The sequence below is a fragment of the Populus alba genome, chromosome 5 (genome assembly GCF_005239225.2).
Source record: "Populus alba chromosome 5, ASM523922v2, whole genome shotgun sequence".
NCBI lineage: Eukaryota > Viridiplantae > Streptophyta > Magnoliopsida > Malpighiales > Salicaceae > Populus > Populus alba.
This window is the reverse complement of record NC_133288.1, coordinates 19,796,747-19,819,202: the sequence shown is the minus strand read 5'-3', so window position 1 is coordinate 19,819,202 and position 22,456 is coordinate 19,796,747. Positions and strand designations below refer to the sequence as shown.

Below are 22,456 nucleotides of genomic sequence, written 5' to 3'. Positions count from 1 at the left end.
CTATATTTTAAATTTCTAGATTTACCTTTATTTCTTGTTAGCTCTTATTTTTTTCAAGCACTGTTATTTAGAAAATAATTATGTTTTGATTGTCTACTTTATCTATTCTTTTTTTTCTTCACAATCAATGAGATTGCCGTTGGCATGTATTGTATTCAATTTGAGTTCAAGATTCATTTATACCAAACATTTTTTTATAATTTGTAAAATAAAAATATTTTCTCGAGCTCAATCAACTGGAATTATTAGATGACTAATGCCATGTTCAATAGAAGCTTTATTTGTGTGCTAGAATGTTATTTAATCGAATTCTTTTATTATATTCACATGTTGAATTTATTTAGATTGTATCTTTGTAATTGATTAAAAAAATGTATGTCTTCTAAAAAAGATTGGAGAATATATAAAAAATATATAATAAAATAGTTTTATTTGTTAATCAATGAAAAGGGCTTTAAGATTATATCTTAATCAATGAAATTTGATATAATTTAGGTAGAAATAATAAGAAATCAAAACTATATAATAAAAGCAACAAAATTATAGTTATTTGAACCAGCACAAGGGTCTGTATTTAGTTCCATGAGATGATAAGAAAACGTAAAGAACCTGGAGACTGAAGTGAGTGCCCCTTCCTTTTATTGAAGGTTTCAGATATAAATTTAGTGTGCGCTTGATAATACTTGATGCTTTTTAAAAGAGTTTTTAAATTGTAAATATTTTAAAATTTATTATATATATTTTTTCTAACATTGACATATTAAAATTATAAAAACTTACTTAAAAAGATATTAGTTTAATACTTTAAAAACTAAATAAAAATAATTTCAAAAAGAAAAAAAACAAGCACTCCCTCCCATGACAGAGGTGTGTTTGATATTTTGTCTGGCCTTAACTTTTATATTTGCGGTGTAGGAAAACATAGTTAGATATTTAATAATACATTAAATTACATTTTATATTATGGGGTTACTAAAAAATTGAGTTTAAAATACAGTTTTTGTTAAGCAGTTTTTACATATATCTTTTATTGAGTTTCATAAACCTTTGTTTATTTATACGTTTCAAAAGTATTTTTTTTTTAAATTTAAATTTTTTTATTTACTTCAAATTAATTATTTTGTATTTTTAAATTATTTTTATGCGTTGATATCAAAAATAATTTTTAAAAAATAAAAAAAATATATTTTGATGCATTTCAAAATAAAAAATATTTTTGAAAAAGCAACCATTACCAAACATTTTATACATATTTTTTATTACATATAAACCTCAACCATAATTTTTATCAAACACAAATTTAAATTTAACCAATTATATTTTTTTAAAAACTTATTCTTTTAAAATTACAGTATAAAAATTACCTTAAAAACAGAAACATCCTAAAAGGGCTTAGAGGATCGGCACAATGGCCCCCTTGCAGGTACGCATGACCCAATGTGTCCCCTCTTTTTATCTCCAGGCCCCATGCCTGAGAATGTGATTACAGCCTAGCATCGACTTTTCTTTATTGTTATTTTAAATATTAACATGTGGAAAGAACGTCAAATTAACAAAAGCTGAAACAGAACTGAAAAACATCCTAGCATGTGAACGAAACCATTGTGTTTCGCGGTCTTACCCTTTCTCGGAAGATAAAATAAAATAAATAACTTAACACTTAGTTACTGGAGTCATGACAATCTTTTCACAAAATTAATTAATCATTATTAAATTGAATAAGTGTAATTACATATCTTTCCACTTTACAAATAAAGTACAGCAATTAAAATATTACAGAAAATTTAAACTTAACATCAAGGGTTTTCTTTTATAATGATTTTTTTTACCAAGTCAGCTAAATGACAACATAGTATTTTAATTACATATAAAAAATAAAAATAAAAATATAATAAATCAACTAACATATTCTTAAAAACAATATTTTCAAGACTAGTGTCATCGAGTTTTGTTGTCTTTTTACAATGAATTTTATTATTATTATTAAATAAGTTTTGAGACAAATTAATATTTGATTGAAATATATATATATATATATAAGAGGTATAAGCACATGTGTAGTACTTGCTAGCTTATAGGAGTTCCTAGGCATTTTGGACAATGCTTGCAGTGCCTCCTGGCATAAAAAAAAAAAAGCTCTTCTACTATGTATTTGGAAGTGGCATTGCATCTTTTTCACGTTGAGATGACGCTTGTTGGTGTTTTATAAGATGGTTTGTTGTTAGTAGACCTTTTTTTTTATTTTTTTTTTATTTTTTTTTAAAAATTACAGTTTGATCCTTTATGTTGTTGGTATTTCAATTCAAGTCCTTATTATTTTAATTTCTAACTTTTGTTTCTATCCCTTTCATAAAAAAAATTATTTGCTTTCAATTTCATCATTTAATCCAATTTGCATATATTATTTTTTTCATTTTATTCCTTATTCTTTTGATTTTTTGGACTTTTTGTTGAATTGATTTTTCTTTTTAATTTCATCTTCGAAATAAAAATAAAATTTATTTTGTATTTTAAATTTAATTCTCTTTTTTTTTAAATTGTTATTCTTTGTTTTGAATCCTTTTACACAATTAAAATTATTTTTTAATTTCATCATTCAATATTTTATTGATTGAGAACTAGATTTCATGATTTTTTTTAAATAAGTTGTTTATATTTTAATGACTCGGGTTATAAATTTACTAAATAACTTGGGTTGGATCAGCCTTGATTATCAAGACTACAAGTTTGTCATGTTAACTTGGGTTAGTTCAAGCTAATTTTTTTAACAAATATCATCTTTTTGAATTTTATAGGCAAGAATTGAGCTACTTTGTTTTTTTTTTGGAAAAAAAATGTTTTTTTGCCCATGTCATTGTGATTTTTTTTTAATTTAATTTATGTATTGTTATCTTTTTATTCAATTAAAATAAAATCGACTCATTCAATTCATATGAATCTATAACTTGAGTTGTGTCTTTTTTTAAAACCAGTTTGAAGCATCTAGTTATATATTTCTGGAAAAATAAATCAGGCACGCTGCAAATCGTGTGTCCATAATAGAATTCTATTCCCTCACATGAGAGAATCACACAAAGATCGCATCTTTGACGCCAAGAGAACAAAATTGACACAGCCATGAATCCACAATTCGATTTGACATCTTTTTTTCTCGATAAATATTTAAAATCCACGCAAAAAATTCGAGTGGCCTGTGCCGGAGGCAAGCAATTAAGTTGAGCAAATTATTCCAATATCAACGAAAACTCACAACTTCCACAATTTATTGGCCGGGGCTACACGCTAGTTAGAGTGAGCGAGACACGGGCACACAGAAAATGATTTTTTTGCTTTGGAGAGTAGGTACAAACCGTTGAAACTGGGTCCCACTTCCTCTACCCGAGCACTATCTCAACTCGGTCCCAGATGACAGCCCTGTCCACATAACACAATTGATGGCGATGATGATGGATGGATGGGCATGACATCTTAATCACCCCTCTTGGTTTAAATTAAAAGAAGGGGATGCTTATGAACAGATGGATGCTTTACATGTAAGCAAAGCAACTTATCTTCATTCGTCAAAGGCGTATCACTTTGCTTATGAATCCAAGGTTGCAAACTTGGTCTGAAAGGAACCGATCATCAGAACAAGCTCCCTCGGCGTCACCATAGGTGGTGGTCCACCGGTCCTCCTCCTCGCCAATCATTTCGAATCCGAGGGGCATATTATTGGGGCTATTATCCACATGGGCTATTATCCACATGAGATCATAGTCCAATAATGTGCTCCAGAGACAGGAGAGAAGATTCTTTTGCTCATTGAGCTCGACAAAACTCCTAATCATGTCCACGGCCTGTTCTGACCCGAAACAAGCCCATGAGTCGTAATCTCCTTTTAGGCGTAGCACGGTCTGGTCCATATAGTACGAATCAGAGTGCCAGTGAAGGGAGTTACTACGGTGAACCACACGCCATCTGATGCCTGTAGAATCAATCTCTCACAGCATCACGAGTCATTTCAGGTGAAGGAATGTTGAGAAAATCAAATGGGGATAAAATGATTAAAATCTGACATCGCTGTTCATTTAGAGCACCATCATATTGATGATTCCTCAAGCTAATGAACGCCTATAGTGTACAAACGGAGCCTCGAAGAAAAGTTAGAACAGTGCTATACAAATGAATAGCAAACACTCATACGGACCCGTCTTTCATCCTTCATTCCAGAAGAAAATACCCCCCCGAGATCCTATTTACTTTTCAGAAAAGTAACTTTTTGGATAGGTATGGACGGTTCATCCCAGAATACAGCCCTGGGCAGGAAGCTCGCGCATTTACATAACGCATCGGATTTTGTTAAAGCTTCAAAAAATCCTGGAAGACAGTCCATGTCCATCGGCACACCACTTCAAATGAAACGACTAAAATAAAAAATGGCACTAATTTTATCTGCATAAAGGGAAGTAAGACCACCCAGAAAGAAGCCAAGTTCAGCCAATAGCCCTCAAAACCAATGTATCTTAGCACAAGCTTGGGACATGGCTCTATATTTGGATTCAGTAGAGGACTTGGAAACACGGTTTGTTCCTTTGCTTTTGCAAAAACTAATAGCCGGGCAAAGAAACATACATCAAATCATAGTAAAACATCGAATGTCACTACACCCGGCATAATTAACATCATTGTATGCTAAAAGATGAAGTGAACTACCAGTGGGAGAGCAAAATCCCCACAAAGTTGTGCCACGAACATAGTGAATGATTCGTCGTACTTCATATACCATATGAAGGTGTCGAGGAAAGGCCATGAACTGACTAACCTATTGGACTGCATAAGAAATATCAAGTGTAGTAATTGTTAGATAGACCAAGCTACAAACCAACATGCAATAGGTTACAGGGTTTGATAGTAAGTCACCCTCTTCTTTGTGCAGCTTGAGATTAAGTTCCGTGGGAGTATCAAGAGGGGTAGAGTCTTGGAGACCAAAGCAGCCACCAAATACTGGGCATACTTGTGCTATGACAGAAAAACACCATGTGAATCAGCAGTAATTTCTAGACCAAGAAAATACACTAGGAATCCCAGATCCTTCTTGTGAAAAGAGTCATGTAAATACTACTTTAATTGGGAGATCAGAGTTGAATCAGTACCCATGATAATTAAGTCATCAACATACACACCACAACTTAAGTTTTGTGAAGAAACAAAGATGCATTATATTTTCTTTTGAGAAAAGCAAACTTTGGGTAGGGTAGAAGTAAATTTGAGGAACTTGTTTGAGATCATATGACGCAACTTGCACACTATCAAAGTAGGAGTGGAATATAAACATCTTCCTTGAGATCCCCATGAAGAAGAGCATTCTTTACATCCATTTGGTGCAAACCCCAATTTTAAGAAGCAACAATAGCCAAAATTGTGCAGATGATGGTCATTTTGGCCATCGGAGCAAAAGTTTTCTCATAATTTACTCCATATTCTTGATTATTTCCAAGTGCTACTAAGCAAGCTTTATACTTGTCCAAACTACAATCAGACTTAACCTTAATAAAATAGACCCACTTACATCCAAGTGGAGTCAAGTATCAAAGTATGGCATGGTTCTCTTCATATCAAAGTATCAAAAGCAATCAACTAAACCTATAAATATGCAATACTTGCCCAGCGACAGAGGAATAAATAATAAATTAAGGTTGTCTTTTCATCGCATCGAGCATCTTTTATGATAATACTTTACAAGCTAGGTTCTTTGCTGAAGGAAGTTTCCCTTACTAACTGGCCGACAGCAAAGCGATCAAGGATTGGATAAGGCATCCTGAGAATGGCATAGGGTAAGCAGAAGGAGATTGACAGTAGATTATGCATCACATAGATTGTACAGTCAAAATTCTTGTGGAAATACTTAATTACTCAATGTGTATCACAGCATATGGTCTCTTTAATCTCAAGAAAGATTCAGCAAAAACCTCACAAAAGCAAATCATGGCATGTTAACACACACCAAGCACATCATTTACATGAAAGAATCATAAACAAAGTCAAGTTAACCTAAACACACACCCATTCCTCAATCTTATCCAGCATGGATGGATTTGCTCTGCCTGTTCTCACGGAATTAAAATTATGAGTAGCGCTGAATTTACAAAATTCCATAACCTTATAATTATTCCTTGTATTAAATACAAAAATATTCAAAAAGTACTCCACGGGCACACAACTATGCTAGTCTTCTCGAAAAGTAAATTTGAGCATCAAACACACTTACAGCATCTTCCTCAATCAAAGATTTCTCCGCTTCGATCTCTTCAATAGAAGCATTACTAATCACTCCTCTTCTGAATATAACATAAAATTTTCAATATATATATAACCACAATAACAACGCCACATCTACTAAAAATGCTTGCCTGTTTTGCAACAACGGTTTTGACAGGGAGTTTGGAGGAGCCGTTCCGGAGACTGGAGTAGTTGGCAGAAGAGCTCCACAAAGACACTCTAGTAGCAGCAGTACTGGAGTTGTATTGGACTCAACCTGTAAAATTAAAAAATAACTTTACATCCCTTCATTTGCTTGATGTGCAAAACAATACATACATACATACATACATACATACATATATATATATATATATATATAGAGAGAGAGAGAGAGAGAGAGAGAGAGATAGCAGGGATTAGGAGAACCTGAGAGGGAGAGGAGGGCTTTGGAAGGGTTTGGTTTGGATTGGAAGATGGACCACGGTGTCGGTGGTGCTGTTGTTGAAGAGAATGGGGTTGCTTGGTCCTGGCTAGTCAACAGGAGGGGGGAAAGGAATGGATTGTGGATAAGAAAGTTCCAGGAGAAGTAATGCCACGTTTATTTTCATGGCAGGAAAGTGTGTGTTTTTTTTTATAAATAATTTTATTTTATTTTAAATTATATATATATATATATATATATATATATATATATATATTAGTTTTTATATTTTTAGATTGTTTGGTATGTTAATGTTGAGAATAAATTAAAATAAAAATAAAAATATATTTTTAAATAAAAAATAATTTTAAAAAGTAACGCCTGCTATAATTCTGAACTGTTGCTAAGGCTAGAAAATTCTCTATTCTAGACGAGGGCTACAGGATAAACTACGTTTTCCTATTAGTGGGCAAATCCATTTATGATCTATCAGTCTATACAGCTGTCCCAGATAAACTTCAAGATTAAGTTTTAGCAAGTAGCCACAACATTCTTTGATGGGCTTATGATCTGGGCCTTAACATTTGCTTAATATAAGTGGACTTTCTTGTGCTTCCTGGGAAATGGGAATTATTATTATTATTATTATGAGAAATGGAATTGGAATGATTTTTTTATTGAGTTTTGTTATTTGATTATTTTATCTAGATAGAACAAAGAATAGTTTTCTCTATGTATATTGTTTTAAAATGACATGAATTCATTCTAAAATTATCTTATAGATAAATTTATTTCATATTAATGTTTCTATCCCTCCAACCAAATAAATTTATCTTTTCTATATATTTTTTTTCATAACACACCAACCAAAACACAATATTATGTATTAAATAAAAAAAATAAAAGTATATATATATACCCTCTTCATTCTCTATCCTTTCATGCCCTGTTTTCTTTCTTGGTAAATCTTAACATATTATATTATGGTCATAATTTTGCAAAAGGGTGCAGATCACGTGCAATGGTGATTTTCTTTAGGATAATCATGGTTTTTTCTGCAATCTTTAAGGTAACTTTTTACATGGTTGGTGACTGATGCTTGACCCTAAAAAAAAAAACACTAGTTTGAACTTTTTTTTTTGTTAAATGTAGTTTATTAACATCAAAATTAATTATTTTCATGGTTGAAAATGTTATCAATAATAATTTTTCTACACCAGAATCCAATGAGCTTTTCTCTTCTCCAATAAAAATATATATATATATATATATATATATAGTTGAACATGTTCGACTCCAATGAGTAGATTGGCCACAATAACTTTTCGTATTGATGACCAACTAAGTGAGCTTCTCTAGCTATTTAACTATATTTCTCCCCATCTTTTAGATAATTAATTTTTCAAGATCCACAATTAATTGATTTTATTTCTCGTTATTAAACAGATAGTGTGCATCTGTGGTTTTTACATTCTAAAATTTGTTAATGCTCTAGATCTTTGCAATTTGATGAACCATTATGTTGGTATTGTATGTTATTAACATAGAAGAATGCTAGTTATGTTTCATATTTGTAATCTTATCTAGATCTAAGTATAGTTGATAGCATAACCATTAAAACCAAATTGTATTTCAAGTGCAGTAGCTTTAATTCAAGTCATATAGTGCAACATAGTCATTGTCATACAATTTCTTCTTTATTTGAAATTCGTATTGTCATTGTCAAGCTAGATAAAAGCTTCACATGACAACAATTAGCATGTTAAGTCCTTTCTAAGGGGCTCATCATTATTTTCTTTAATGATGACATTAGGCCCACAAGCTCTGTTTGCTTAAGTGTTGGTTTGACCCAGAAGTTTTTTTGTCATTACCTCTATTATATCAGGACCCTTCGAGCCACATGATTCAAGTTGAACTCGCATGTTGAAAGTAAACTAGATTTTATATTTTTTAAAAAAATAAAAGAAGTGTCGATTGGTTGAATTAAATAAATCGGTTGGCTGATTTGGAAAGACTCAACTGGTTTTGTTGCCATAGTACATTTATTGTTCATATTAGAGTTTCCTTTGAGTAGTTAATTTCTTACTTGTCGATGACTCGAGGCTTATAAATAGACTTTAATCAAAAGCTTAATTAATATATAGAGATAGAGAAAACATTTAATCAAGCTTAAGATTATCTTCCTCTCAAATCTTTTTCTTATTCTTTGGTTTTGCTTATTATTTTGCTATCCATAAACACCTACCACACCTATTTTTTCTTCTAACAAGTGGTATCAGAGCTTGTTTTTTATTGTTTGATATGACCAATACAAACTTTCCACTTTAATATCCACATTTAGTGCACTACTGTGAAAACTTAGTTAGATTCCCAAGATATGTGAGAAACGGTTGAAAAAGGCTTTGAGTAGCCTATAAAAAGGAGCAACATTGACTTCACCCCAAAGAGAAGTCATGCAAAAGACGTGAAGGAATGATCGGCAAACACTTATAATCATCCACCAATATCTGAATGATGCCACTTTTAAGATAATGACTAATTCAACCACCACCAAATAAGCATTAAATTTTTGCAACAATCAAACCAAGAAGTTAACAATGTTAAAAAGGTACACCTATAAAAGTTACAAAGTGACTTTAAAAAGCTACATGTGATTTAATCATAAAGCATTTCAAATTACTTTAATAGACTATTGGCCATCTATAATCAAATAAAGAGATACGAGGGGAAGATGGAGGAAACACATGTAGTAAAAAAGATTTTACACTCGCTACAAAAGAAGTTATATAATGCGATGGTCATGATAAAAGAATCGTAAAATATAAGTTTTTTTTTACTATTCAAGGACTTATAAGAAAACTAAAAGCCTTTTAAGAAATAGTTAATGACATTCAATAAGATGCGAGGGCACATATATTCTTTTCAGAACACCATTTGAAAGAGAAGTAAGATGGTTCTGGATATACCAAATGAGGTAAATGACGTGGTAAAGGTAAAGGAAGAGGAGGAAGAGACAAATTCGAAAGAGAAGGTCGGGGCAACCTCAATTGGTTAATTGATTGATCGAATTAAGCAAATTAGTTGACCAGTTCATATGACAATGGTAATCTAGGATTCAGATTTGACAAAACAAAACTTAAATGTTACAATTGTAAGAAGATTAATCATTATGCTAGGGATAGTTAGAATCCAACCAAAAAGGTCAAGGAGAATGCCAATCTTTTTTTAGAAAATAAGAAAGAAGCTACCTTATTACTAGTCCATGATTAAAAAAGTAAGCCAAAGAGAACATGTTGTATCTAGGCAATGGTGTCAACAATCATATATGTGGAGATATAGACATGTATATGGAGCTTGATGAATCAATTAAATGTAATGTCATATTCATAAATCATTTAAAGGTTTTCATTAAAGGAAAATGTACGATTCTCGTAAAATTAAACAATAGAAGTTATCAATTTAATGGTGAGATGTCTATTGTATTCATATTGTAAAAAACAATATATTGAGTTTTGGATAATTATTGGAGAAGGGTTATGAGATCAAGATGAAATTATACCTTAACATTACTTGATACTCACAGAGCTATGACTGCAAAGGTAACCATGATAAAAAACAAAATGTTTTTGCTAAACATGTAGATATATATGTCTAAATGCTTAAAAATATATGCGAAGGACAGGAATTAGCTTTGACATATGAGACTTGAGCATGTAAACTTTGATATCTCGAAGATGATGACACAAAAGAAGATGTTGAAGGGTCTAACATCCATTATACATTCAAATCAGTTTTGTGAAGGATATCTTGTGAGCAAGCAATTCCGTAAAAGCTTTCTAAAAAAGTCCAAATCTAGAGCAAGTCAACATCTACAAAAGATACATGCAAACGTGTGTGGTCATGTACAACCATGCTCATTTGATAAAAATCTATATTATATTTATTTTTTTTTTGATGATTGCAGTGGAAGAACATAAGTTTATTTTTTAAAAAGAAAAGTTTAACGTATTTAATTATTTTAAAAAATTTAATGCATTAGTTGAAGAAAAGTGATTATTTTATAAAATTATTTAGGACGGATAGAAAGTGAATTTTATTTTAATAAGTTTAATTAGTTTTGTATAGATTATAGTATTAACAATAGCTAGATTACCATAACAAAATGACACTGCAATGAGAGAATAAAAGCATCTTCAATGTTACAAGAAACATGTTAAAAACCAAAAAAATATAAAAAATAAAATTGAGGTAAAGTAATAGATTGTGTTGTTTACTTGTTAAATATTTCTTTATTATTGTGCATTTAAACATCATTTTAAAAAAATATATATATATATAACCCCTCTCGTGGTGCGGATGCACGTCCAGTCCAACCTAAACATAAACCATAAATAATTCCATAATAGAAATTAAACTCTTAAGTAATACAATAAATTAACTGGCCAAGGGAGTCAAAAGACAGTCTTGTAGTGGTGCCCTGTCAGTCACTGTGATGAACAAATAATAGCAGTTAAAGCGAGAGCCGAGCCGAGTTAAAAGCCGAGATTGGCGCTTCCTTCCCATAACCCGATAGGAACACCCTTGATTGCACGTGCAAGGACAGTCCATCCGCGTAAGCAAGTCTTTCACAACACAAAAGTAAACCCCTAGCCCTAGTAAGCAAAAATAAAAGAAAAAGAAAATAAAACAAGAAGTGGCGCGTATATAACCACCTTCACTGGCACGCCTCCTATTCAGTCCCTGTTTCAACTCTCCACAACTCACAGAGCCCACAGAGAGTAACAAGAGAGAAATGGGACACACTCTTCCCACTCACTCACTCACTCACTCAATAGCTATCCATCTCGTCCACTTGAAAAGCCAGAGATTTTGATAAAGAAAGAGAGTGTATTGTGCAGCCATTAATGCCTTTTATCTACTAAACGTGACTCCGTTTTTCACTACACGCTCCTTTAGCAAACTTCAGGAACACAATTTCTTTCTCACTTTCATTTACACACACAAACGCAAGAGCAGCTGCATTCCCAAGTATTGAGAGAGTGCTCTTGAAATGGACCTTAGTAAGGCAACGCTAGAGATCTTCTCCAAACTGGAGCAGAAATGGCTCTCGCACTGTGAAGCCACCAAGAAAACGCGAGTGCTAAGCATTGATGGTGGAGGCACAACTGGCATTGTGGCCGCTGCTGCTCTCATCCACCTTGAGGACCAGATCCGCTTCAAAACTGGCGATCCTCAAGCTCGGATCGCCGATTTCTTTGACATCATTGCTGGCACTGGAATCGGAGCTCTCCTCGCCACCATGCTCGCCGCCGCCGATGGTTCTGGCCGTCCGCTCTTCACTGCCAGAGACGCCGTCGCATTTGTTGCCGACAAAAACTCCGACCTCTTCAAAGCGAAGCACGGTGGCTTCCTCCTCCGCCGCAGGAGGTTCTCTGGTAAGAGCATGGACAAAGTATTGAAAGAAGCGTTGAAGAGGGATGATGGAGCTAGTTTGACCTTGAAGGACACGTGTAAGCCTCTCCTTGTTCCTTGCTTTGACCTAAAGAGCTCTGCTCCTTTTGTTTTCTCCCGAGCAGACGCGACCGAATCACCAAGTTTTAACTTCGAGCTCTGGAAAGTCTGCCGTGCCACGTCAGCGACTCCAAGCCTCTTCAAGCCGTTTGACTTAACGTCAGTTGATGGCAAAACCTCGTGCTCCGCAATTGACGGAGGTCTCGTGATGAACAATCCAACAGCAGCGGCAGTTACACACGTGCTCCACAACAAGCGTGATTTCCCCACCGTTAACGGCGTAGAGGATCTGTTGGTTATGTCATTAGGAAACGGAAGTGGATCGCTGACTGGAAGGAAGCTCCATCATAACGGCGAGTGCTCGACGTCGTCTGTTGTTGACATTGTGCTAGACGGAGTCTCAGAGACTGTTGACCAAATGCTGGGTAACGCATTCTGTTGGAACCGCAATGATTACGTCAGAATTCAGGTATTTACTGTTTTTTTGAAAAAAAATTCAAGTTTTAGTGATTTCCATTTTCTATGCTTGATCTTTGTTGACGGTGTTGACTGTGGGTAGGCAAACGGATTAGCGAGCGTGGAGGAGGAGGTGCTAAAGGAGAGAGGAGTGGAAACGTTACCGTTTGGTGGGAAGCGGTTATTGACGGAGACCAACGCCGGAAGAATAGAGAGCTTTGTGCAACGACTTGTTGCTTCAGGGAAGAGTAGTTTGCCCCCTAGTCCTTGCAAGAACTCCGCCGTTAGTCCTCTTGCCAGCAGTCGCTAACTAGTTCCGTGAACTCCTTGTGTTTTTTGTCTTTTTTAACCATGTTAACCAATCTTGGTTTGCTTAACTAGTTAGTTAACCGTCTCTTGTTGAAGTAAAATAGCAGTGGGTAATTATGACCCTTGAATAATTTAAGACCATCTTACATTTCTGTCTCCTCCTCTTGGAACGCATCAAATGGGAGCTCCCTTGACTGAAGCAAATTAATTTATCACATGAGATAAATATCACCGTCATTAAACACATGGAGGCAAAACAAGATGATTTGGTTCAGCTAAGAATTTAGAGTCTTTAAAACAAATTAGAAATTGTCGGTAGAGGTTTTTGTTCTCTTCTTCAAGTATATGCCATTGTATTTTATGCACTCACCAAGCAGCCAGCCTTAACGATTCAAGGGCACCAGTTCAATATATTTAAGTCAGGGGTGAACAATATTAATAACAAAAAAAAACTAGTTTTGGCTTAGAATTAATTTGGATTATTATTTTAGTTTTTTTTTTCTGGTAATTCAAGCAATGCTAAGAGAAATTGGTTTATCCCAAATATACTTTTTAAATAAATTTTAATAGGTTTGTAATTCTCCTTAAATCTAATTTTGGTTAATGAATTGTAATTTTCTTGTGGATGTTAGGTGAGAAAAAGGTGATGGGTAAAAGTAAACTTCAAGCTACTCAAATGACTCGACCGGTCAACACAAATTCAAGTAAAAATGTCGGATAATTAACCGAAATGACAATTTCTCACACGAATGCATGTCCTTGATCATTCCAAGTTTTGTTGGAGAATAAAAGCAATAAAACTAGCTAGCTGCCAGGAAAATCATAGAGAGCATTCAAATATCTTCGGGACACTGTTTCTTCACTTGTTCACAGGAATGACTTGTGAGGTATCCCACCATAAATTCGCGTGTTCAAAGCTCACAGTAAAATCCCACTTTATATTAGCCAAGAGAAAATGAAAGTGTAATCAAAACATTTCGTTCTGGGGACCGCTTCAGTGGTTAAGGGATCCGTCCATGTTAGCGTGGATGCGTGGGCATATTACATGTACGCCCTATCGCATTGAATATCCACTGCAAGGAAAAGAGTCGACCAGGGCAACCCGCCTCATCTCTGTCGTAAATTTGCAAGCTGTGAGCACAGCAGGCATCCACAGTAACACAGGGGAAGGGAGTCCAGTTCCATTATTACGTGCTAGAAAGAGACCGTATCTTGTCATCGCAGGAGTAACTTTCCTAATTATTATTTTTTTTAGTAAAGGACAGGATTTCTCTAGTTTATTCGTCGCTCTTCAGTTTTTTTCTGGAGTATATACGCCGCTGCTCCATCTTCTCTCACTTCCCCCGTCCATCCAGTCTCCTGGAGGTAAGTTGGCGGGTGAAAGTGTAAATACAATATTTCTTCTTCCTAGCCTCGTAGATGATGTTTTCGTGGTGATATTATATGGGATGGCAGGTAGACAGTAGAATAATACTGTCTCCAGCACCTCATCTGTACTTGAGTTTCGAAAATGACAATACACAGGACAGCATTTAGGGCCTAGATTATAAAGTGTTATTTTCAGCTGCTGAAAAGGGGTCCAAGAATTAGCCAACCTGGTTAAGCAAAACAGCTAGCTAGCTAGCAACCTATGGTTTTTGCTGCCCAGATTACTTTCATGGAAAGGGAGTGATAGGGATAGAGGGGGAGGGGGACCTCAACCATTTTAAGCAGCTTTCGTACTCTTTCTGGTACGCGTAGGAGTAAGTTTCATAGGGTATAAAGAACAATTTAACAGTGCTAGTAACAAGCTCCTCACTGCAGACATGGCTTTTCTTATTTGATGCGGTTGCCTTCTGATGCTGAGGATTTCTTATTAACTGAAAAATGATAACTCCCTTTCACCCGCTCTTTTATTGTGTAGAAAGGAGTGCGGGATGTGCCTAAACATTTGAAAGGGTACAGACCCCCCATGAAGAAAAATGTTCATTTAATTGAACACTCAGTATATACTGTCTATGTGTATTTGGATTTCTGGTCATTTCTTAAAAAAATATTTTCAGAAAATAATGGAGTGTCATAATTAAGCCTCTCCTTGAGCTACACCTACACCACAAAAGTTATAGGGGGTGATAAATTGCGCCACTTTTCAGAAACATTAAAGAGTTTATTATATAGTATTTTAAACCACAGTTTTTGCTTGGCAAATTCATTTAATTAACAGTGGAATCCACATCAATGAACATGTCAAGTTGAGCAAGTAAATGAAATAAATACAGTGATTCTTTGATTCAAGAGATTAGTTATAACGAATACAGAGATGCTTGCAGGGAGAGACCATGTGATGTCGAACTTATAACCCAAATCATGGATAAGATAAATTAAAATATTAATAAATAAAATTAAAAAAAATCATTTTAAAAAAACAAAAACAAATAGAAAAAAATGGAAAAAATTTGATATAAAAATAAAATGAAACCAAATGTTGAGGGATAAGATTAAAAAAAATAATTAAAAAAATTATTCAAAATAAAACAAATGCAGACAAAAAGAACAAATGTCAAATTATAGACCAATTTAGGTTAATTTATAAGGAAATGATAAGATTAAACGAAAGAGGACTAGCGTGAAAAAAACAAAGGAATTGAGTGGCTTTTTTTTTTTAATCTCTGAGAGCAATGTTCATTGCAGTCCTCATACTCTTCAAATTATAAATATTACATCCCTCTAATTTTCAAAATATCAATACAAAGTAAATTTTAGTTTGAAACTTTATTTTTCTTAATTTTAAGTCTTTGGTTTGAGAAAGAGAGAGAGAGAGTCGCTAGATTTCATGGTAGAAAAAGAAAATCAATGATAACACTGATTTTGGTTATTAAATGGTTGATCTTTGTGTTATCAAGTTTCATGCTTGGCGTTTGTTAGACCCAGCAATGCTTGAATTTTTTTTTTTTTCTAGTTGAAAGTTTTTTTAACATGTTTTTTTTTTTAGCCTACATGTTTTTTAAATGTGTATTTTTTTTAAAATAATTTTTTTATTTATATTTAAACTAATACATATTTTCTCTAATTTTGTTTATTTAGCTTTTTTAAAATTGCAATTTTTTTTAATCATTTTGTATGTATTTAATTTTCAAATAGATTATTCTAATTCATTTATAATTTTTTTTACGTTTTATATAAATGAAATTTTTTTTTTAAATATAAATATTTATTTTTAGATAATATTTTTAATATGTGTAATATTGCACAATATTTTTTTTCATTTGTTTTATTCAATAAATTTCATATGTGTGTTTATTTCTATTATTATTTAATTAAACAAAAAAATTATTTTAATAAATAAAATTGTTAAACACAACCATGTAAATAACCCGTGTTGTGATTTCAAATATCTTGATCTATATTTTTTTCTTAGTTTTTTCAATTTTGTTTTCATTTATTACTAATAAATTTTTTATCTTATTAACATAAATAATTATTGATTTATTTAATTATATGCATATATTAAGTGTGTGGGTTTTTTCATGTAAAAAAAATCAATTAAGATTGCAAATTCATTATTTTTTAAAAAAATATCTTATCCGGAACATAAAAAAATATCTGAAAGCTTTGCGGTTCTAGAGATCTGATTTTGTTTCAAGTGGAGGCAATAACTAATAAAATTGGTTCAGGTATATGACACGTGATTACGTGGCTCGATACTCATTAGTTAATTGTTGAACTCACAGAAGCGGTTAATTTTGTCGTGATATTGGATGACCCTTCTTGTATAATTTAATGTTGGAATTAGAAATTAATTAAAAGATCAATGTGGCCCCCGGCGACTTACAAAAAACCAAGTTGTTACTGTAGATTTCAGTAGTTTTTTTTTTATCCTTAATTTTGTTTTTATTTGATCTTTTTATAGCCAAATTCCTTTGATTTTTTAAAACTTGCTTTTGATTCAAAATTTTATTTTTTTTATTTTTTATTTCTAATTTAAAGTATAAAAGAGAAAGACTCTGGATTTTTATACCTTTAAATTGTCTTAAAGAGTATATCTAACCTCTAGAATTTTTGGGTTATGGATTTATTTTTTATTTTTGAACTATTTTTTAGGCTATTTGAATACATAAATAAGTATTTAAAATTTTATGGCATTGTTGAGATGTTTATAAATAAAAATATTAATTAAAAAATAAATAATGAAATTTTTAGGTGTAAGACACCCTTGCCCGGAATTTCTAGTCTTTCTAGAGACCCGTCGATAATAATAATCTTTCATGCAAGCCAACGATCTAGTTGTCCTTTAATTGATGGGAGTCTTTCTACCGTATTGTCTCGTACTCCAAATGCGTGGCTCCAAATCCGGCTAGTATCCTCGAAAGCATTTCGTCCTAGCTGTACGAGGTGTTTGTCACAGTTTTTTCAATTTCTGTCTATGTTTTTAACTTCAAAAAAAATTAAATTAATGGTTTTTTAATATTTTTTTAATAGTTTTGATGTCTTTATAATAAAATTTATACAAATCTAGAAAAACAATCTATTTTAATATTTTCTTAAACAAAAAATTATTCTAAAAAACACTTTACACTATAAATTTATAATCTCAAACATCTTCTTGTTGTCAGTGCTAGCTTCTTCCTTAATTCTATCTGCAGGTGTTGAAGACTTTATGCAACGTTTGCTCTTTTGATAAATAAAGTTATGCGATAAATTGGTTCGAATAACAACGTTAAAAAAAAAAAACATCTTGAAATTAATTTGTATTTTTGTTACAAGTAGAAGAAATCAAAGCACAAAGCGACTTGAAATTTATTTTTATTTGTATTACAAATAAAAGGGAATATAAAAAATGATGCTCAATGAACTAAAAGAAACATTAACACACTCATATATAAAAACGATAATATTAATTACTGGTGACATTTTATGAATATACAGGGTAGTCGGTGGATGATTTCTTTTAACTGTTACTTAGATCTAAAATTTATTTTTATAATCATCTAGTATGATCTAATTATAAGAATTTGAATTAAGAGGTTTGTTTTTCCTATAATTTCATGTTTGAGCTTTGTGATTGTTAATATGATAGTCACTGGAGATTTATATGGTTATTAACTTCAGGATCTGTGGGTTTAGTGGAGACATGTACAAGTTAAGTCGAACACTTACATTAATAATAATAATAATAATAATAATAATTGTTACAAAAGCTGATCCGAAAAATACTAATTTGTTAGTAAAACTGAAATAAAATTACAAAAGTATATTCCAGCACATTTCTTTTTGTCATAAACCACTTCATCGAAAACCTAGAAGAATACACACCAACAGCTTTGATCGGTCAAGATCTGTTCATCTGCTTGTCTTTAACCACGACTGCTCCTCGTTCAAGGCATAGAGCAGTGTATTTGAGCCAGAACGATTCCAAGACAAAGTAGAAACGACTGCGTACAATAAGCCTCACCAAGCAACTATAATAAAGAATAAAAATAATAATAATAAAAGAATAAAAAAGAATAGGGCACCAAAATAGCCAACTAAAGCTATACCATAGCCTAGAGAAGCTACAAAGCTTTCACTTGCTAATTACTTTACTATTTGTACACATTTATTAACGTTTATAACCTTTAAAGCTTATTTTAGCTGTAGGAATGTAGGATTGCTTTTATCTCAGTAGGCTTTCCCTCACATGTTGGTGGTTTCTTATCAACACTTGTTTTTAGGAGGGGAGTCGTTTCTCTCTTTACTAAAGCAAATTTCGTGGCCTCAATAAATCGAATTTGATTCCAAGATGAAGCTTGAGAATCCTTCTTTCGGGAAAGAAACTTCTCTCTGTCGTTTGAGCAGGCTTGTTGGTTATTATAAATCTTGTAAAGTAACCTCCATTATCATATACTAGTTATGTCATGTCATCCGTGCTCCATCATGTGCCACATATTTTTATTTTTTTAAAAAAAAATATGCATGCAAGTTTTTATGTAGTTTAAAAAATTTAAATTCAAATCAAGAATTTTACAAATACATGTAATCAAATAAATCACAAATTATATGTGTTAATTAACAAATAAAAAGTTATCAATGATATCTAAAAATAAAAATTGAAAAATCAAGAGATAGATATAAATCAAAATATTTAATTTTAAAATATAGGATATTTATCCAATTATGTTTGCTAATTTTTTTTATTAAAATATTTTTTTTATTCCAATGAGCAATAGTAAAAATAGAAACACAAATTAAATTTATCGAATAAAATAAAAGAAGAAAAAAACACCATGCAAAGTTGCACATATTAAAAATATTATCTAAAAATATATATGTTAAAAAATAGATTTCATCTACACAAAAGATAAAAAAAAATACAGATGAATCATAAAAACTCTTCAAATTTAAATTCATAACCAAAAAAATAATTATCACTAAAAAGAGGCCTTGTAGACAAAATAAAAGAGAAAATTAATTAGTACTAATCTAAATATAAATTAAAAAAAAATTAAAGAAAAAACAATAAAAAGCATTAATTTTTTTTTAGAAAAAAAAATAGAAAACAATTGAGGTTTGAGGACCATAATATATTTTTTCTGAAACTCATGGCATGCCGCTCATATTTGCACATTTCATCAACAATAATGTATGAGATGTTGAACCTGCACACCTACACAATAAAAAACTTACACCTTTTATATTTATACTTAACTATATAAAACCTAAAGGATGTGGGTTTTTTTTATTAGGCATACATCATTGTTCATTCTCTCACATTTTATCGTGGATTTATTGTTCAAGATTTTGTTTTTTTTCTTAAATTTGGTCCTTGATTTATTTTTTTTTTTAGCAATTGTATCTTTTTTAGCCAAATTCGAGGGAAAATAAATCAAATTTATTAACTAAAAATAAAATTAAAAGAAATGGGACCAAAGTAAAAGATGCACCACAAATGGGTGATGGTTTTAAAGCTCACACATAGTTTTATTTAGTCCTCACACTTTAAAAATTATACATATCCGGTCTCTTGATATTTTTATAATTCAAGTCTGATATAAAAATTTATTTTTGTTATTTTTTAGTTAATGACTTGAAAAAAAAAGAAAAAAATTATTGAATTTCATTAAATTTACAAACAGTGTTAACAAGGGTTATATAATGGACCTCCAGTTTGCGATAAAACTATAACGAATACAGAGATGCTTGCAGGGCGAGACCATGTGATCTCTGTATATGAACCTCCTCGGCTGACATGCTCGCCTTTCTTTCTGCTAGGTGGTAGTTTCGTAATTGGCAGTTTTCATTTATTTTCAAGACTGACGTCACCAAAATACTTAAATTACTACTGCAATTTAAATGACAAAAAACAAAAACCATTTGACCGATTTGGACGGTCGAGCTGTACATTATTATATCTGCCGAGAGACATGTGATCTTGTCCTGTTTAACAATTTTACTCCTTGAATGTAAATTATAAATTAGCTGATATGACCTGGCAACTGGATGTTATAGACTTATAGTATTGGGTGCATGGGTGGATGTTGTCGCTTGTTCTTCGATTCATTTAAAAAATGGATGGGAGTGAAATAAGCTCATATCAAACCACGTGTCATTTGTCTTTATCAATATGCATAAAGATCATGAAAATAAAAATACTAATATCAGTGAAGATTTCACCCCTGTTTGGGATTGTGAGTTGGCCAAAATTAAAAAACAAATTAGTTAAGATTAATTTTTTATATATTTATGGATTTTTTTGATGAGTTAATATTAAAAATATATATTTTAATATATTTACAAATAAAAAATATTTTTAAAAAAATCTGTACCTCAAACCCAACAGAAATTAATAGATTTGCAGCATCACTTGCTATAAGAGAGATTAAAAAACATTTTTCTTCAAACAAAAAGTTTCAATGCGCTGCAAGCCTGCAGTATTAATTACTCGAATTGAAACGTCCTGACCCGCCCAACCCAACCATCCAATTTTCTTGCTCGTAAATGCAGAATTCAGACAAGAATATACAGCCTTCAAATCTGACCTAACTAAATCTAACTGCCCTAACTAAATCATAAACTCAGTACTTACCAATTAATTATCACATAAATGCAGAAATTAATTAGTTAGGTGTATGAAAAAACAAAAATTCATTTTTGATATGGTAGTACGTGAAATTATTGATGTTAGGTACAAGTAAGTATGCTTCATGCAGCCATTGCTGTTCTTGTAAATTAGCCTGGTGCAGGAAAGATTGAATAGTAATGTAAGTAAGTATGCTTCAAGTAAGTTTGAATAGAGGTCCTTGAAGAATATTTTATCCCAATCGAGTCCCTAAAGTATAAGGAAATTCTGAACTGGGTTTTCCACAGAACTTTTCTTTAACAAAGATTGCCAAGCTCTGCACATGATTTAGATTCTTGACGACTGGTGACTCTTTATGGTCAACGCTTTTACTGTATTTTTCCACTATAAGCAAACAAAACAAAAAAAATTCGCAAAAAAAGTGTGGAGCTCGATCTTGACTAGATCCCAGCTTACAACTACAAATCAGCATCAACCCACACCACCCATTTCGCCATGTCCCCAGATCTCATACACTCGTGTGGTTCTCTCCCTTGCGACTGTGATTTATGTCTACAACATGTATGTTGTATTATATAGAGTGTGATAAGATCTTGTCTCCCTTTCATATTTTCTTGATTATTTCATTATTTTCATTTCCCTTGTCGTCTTCTTCCTGCAAACAACAAGTTCATGACTTCACATTGAAGAAAAAATAGCGTACGTGATAGATCAGCGTGTATGGGTAACACGAGAAAAAAATATATCAAAAACCCAACAGAACAGTTTGCTTTCCTTTCGACTTATTTTGACCAGCTGGGTTGAAATTAACAGTATAGGTAATTATGAGAAATTTATTTTCAAATCTCTATAATTTTAACCCAGCTGTCCTTTAGTCCCCGTTTTTCTAAGATGATCCATGAACAGTATAATTAATGAGAAAACTTTAGGGCAAAATCGTTGATCAGATCAGGAGAAATGCCCTGCTACCCTGTGCAGAAAGTGACATAGAGGGCAAACTTTCTTTTTTTGTGGGAGTTTTTAATCTCCTGCGTTAGTACTAACTAAAAATCCTTAAAATGTTCAAAGATCAATATTATATAGTTTGTATATTAACTTTTTTGAACAAGTTTGTATATTAATTGATTCGAAGTGAAATGGTGCATTTTAATTTTTTAATATATAAAGCCAGAGAAAGATTTGCAATACCAAACGGCAGTGTCACGAGAATCCATAAAGAATAACATCTAGAGTAAAAACAAGAGCAAAATAAGAAATCGTACTGAAAAAACTCCAGTTCTCAATTTTACGATTTCCCCATATTGTCTCTATAAACCGTACTACTTCCTCCGGCGTCCAAAAATCTTAGCTTTCTTTATATCATGAACACTGTCAAGTTTCTTTCACATAAAGAAATCACGAGCGTACAACATTAAGAACATGTTCACATGGAATTGCAAGCAAAACAAATTAACTGGGAATCATTTATCTAAAGAATGTGGATT

General features: G+C 32.1%; 1 protein-coding gene and 1 long non-coding RNA gene across 4 annotated transcripts; one reads left to right on the top strand and one right to left on the bottom strand.

Moving 5' to 3' along the window:
- Positions 1-4,458: 4,458 nt before the first annotated feature.
- Positions 4,459-6,850, bottom strand: LOC118062289 (uncharacterized). Of its 3 annotated transcripts, XR_012169844.1 has the most exons (5): positions 6,667-6,850; positions 6,390-6,514; positions 6,248-6,317; positions 4,900-4,998; positions 4,459-4,809 (listed from the first exon to the last, which is right to left on the bottom strand). It is a non-coding gene; the product is annotated as an uncharacterized lncRNA (long non-coding RNA). The 3 variants fall into 3 exon arrangements; XR_012169845.1 differs by lacking the exons at positions 4,459-4,809; positions 4,900-4,998 and adding an exon at positions 5,295-5,797 and having other exon boundaries at positions 6,667-6,847; XR_012169843.1 differs by lacking the exons at positions 4,459-4,809; positions 4,900-4,998 and having other exon boundaries at positions 5,936-6,317; positions 6,667-6,842.
- A 4,504-nt stretch (positions 6,851-11,354) lies between these two features.
- On the top strand, positions 11,355-13,089 carry LOC118061696 (probable inactive patatin-like protein 9). Its single transcript, XM_035075229.2, has 2 exons — positions 11,355-12,641; positions 12,732-13,089. The coding sequence occupies exons 1-2, from the start codon at positions 11,712-11,714 to the stop codon at positions 12,936-12,938; spliced, it is 1,137 nt and encodes a 378-aa protein (XP_034931120.1). The 5' UTR covers positions 11,355-11,711; the 3' UTR covers positions 12,939-13,089.
- Positions 13,090-22,456: the final 9,367 nt, after the last annotated feature.

Coding starts and splice junctions, on each gene's coding strand:
- LOC118061696 (XM_035075229.2), top strand. CDS start 11,712: ATGGACCTTAGTAAGGCAACGCTAGAGATCTTCTCCAAACTGGAGCAG. Junction 12,642..12,731: donor ATGATTACGTCAGAATTCAG/GTATTTACTGTT, acceptor GACTGTGGGTAG/GCAAACGGATTAGCGAGCGT.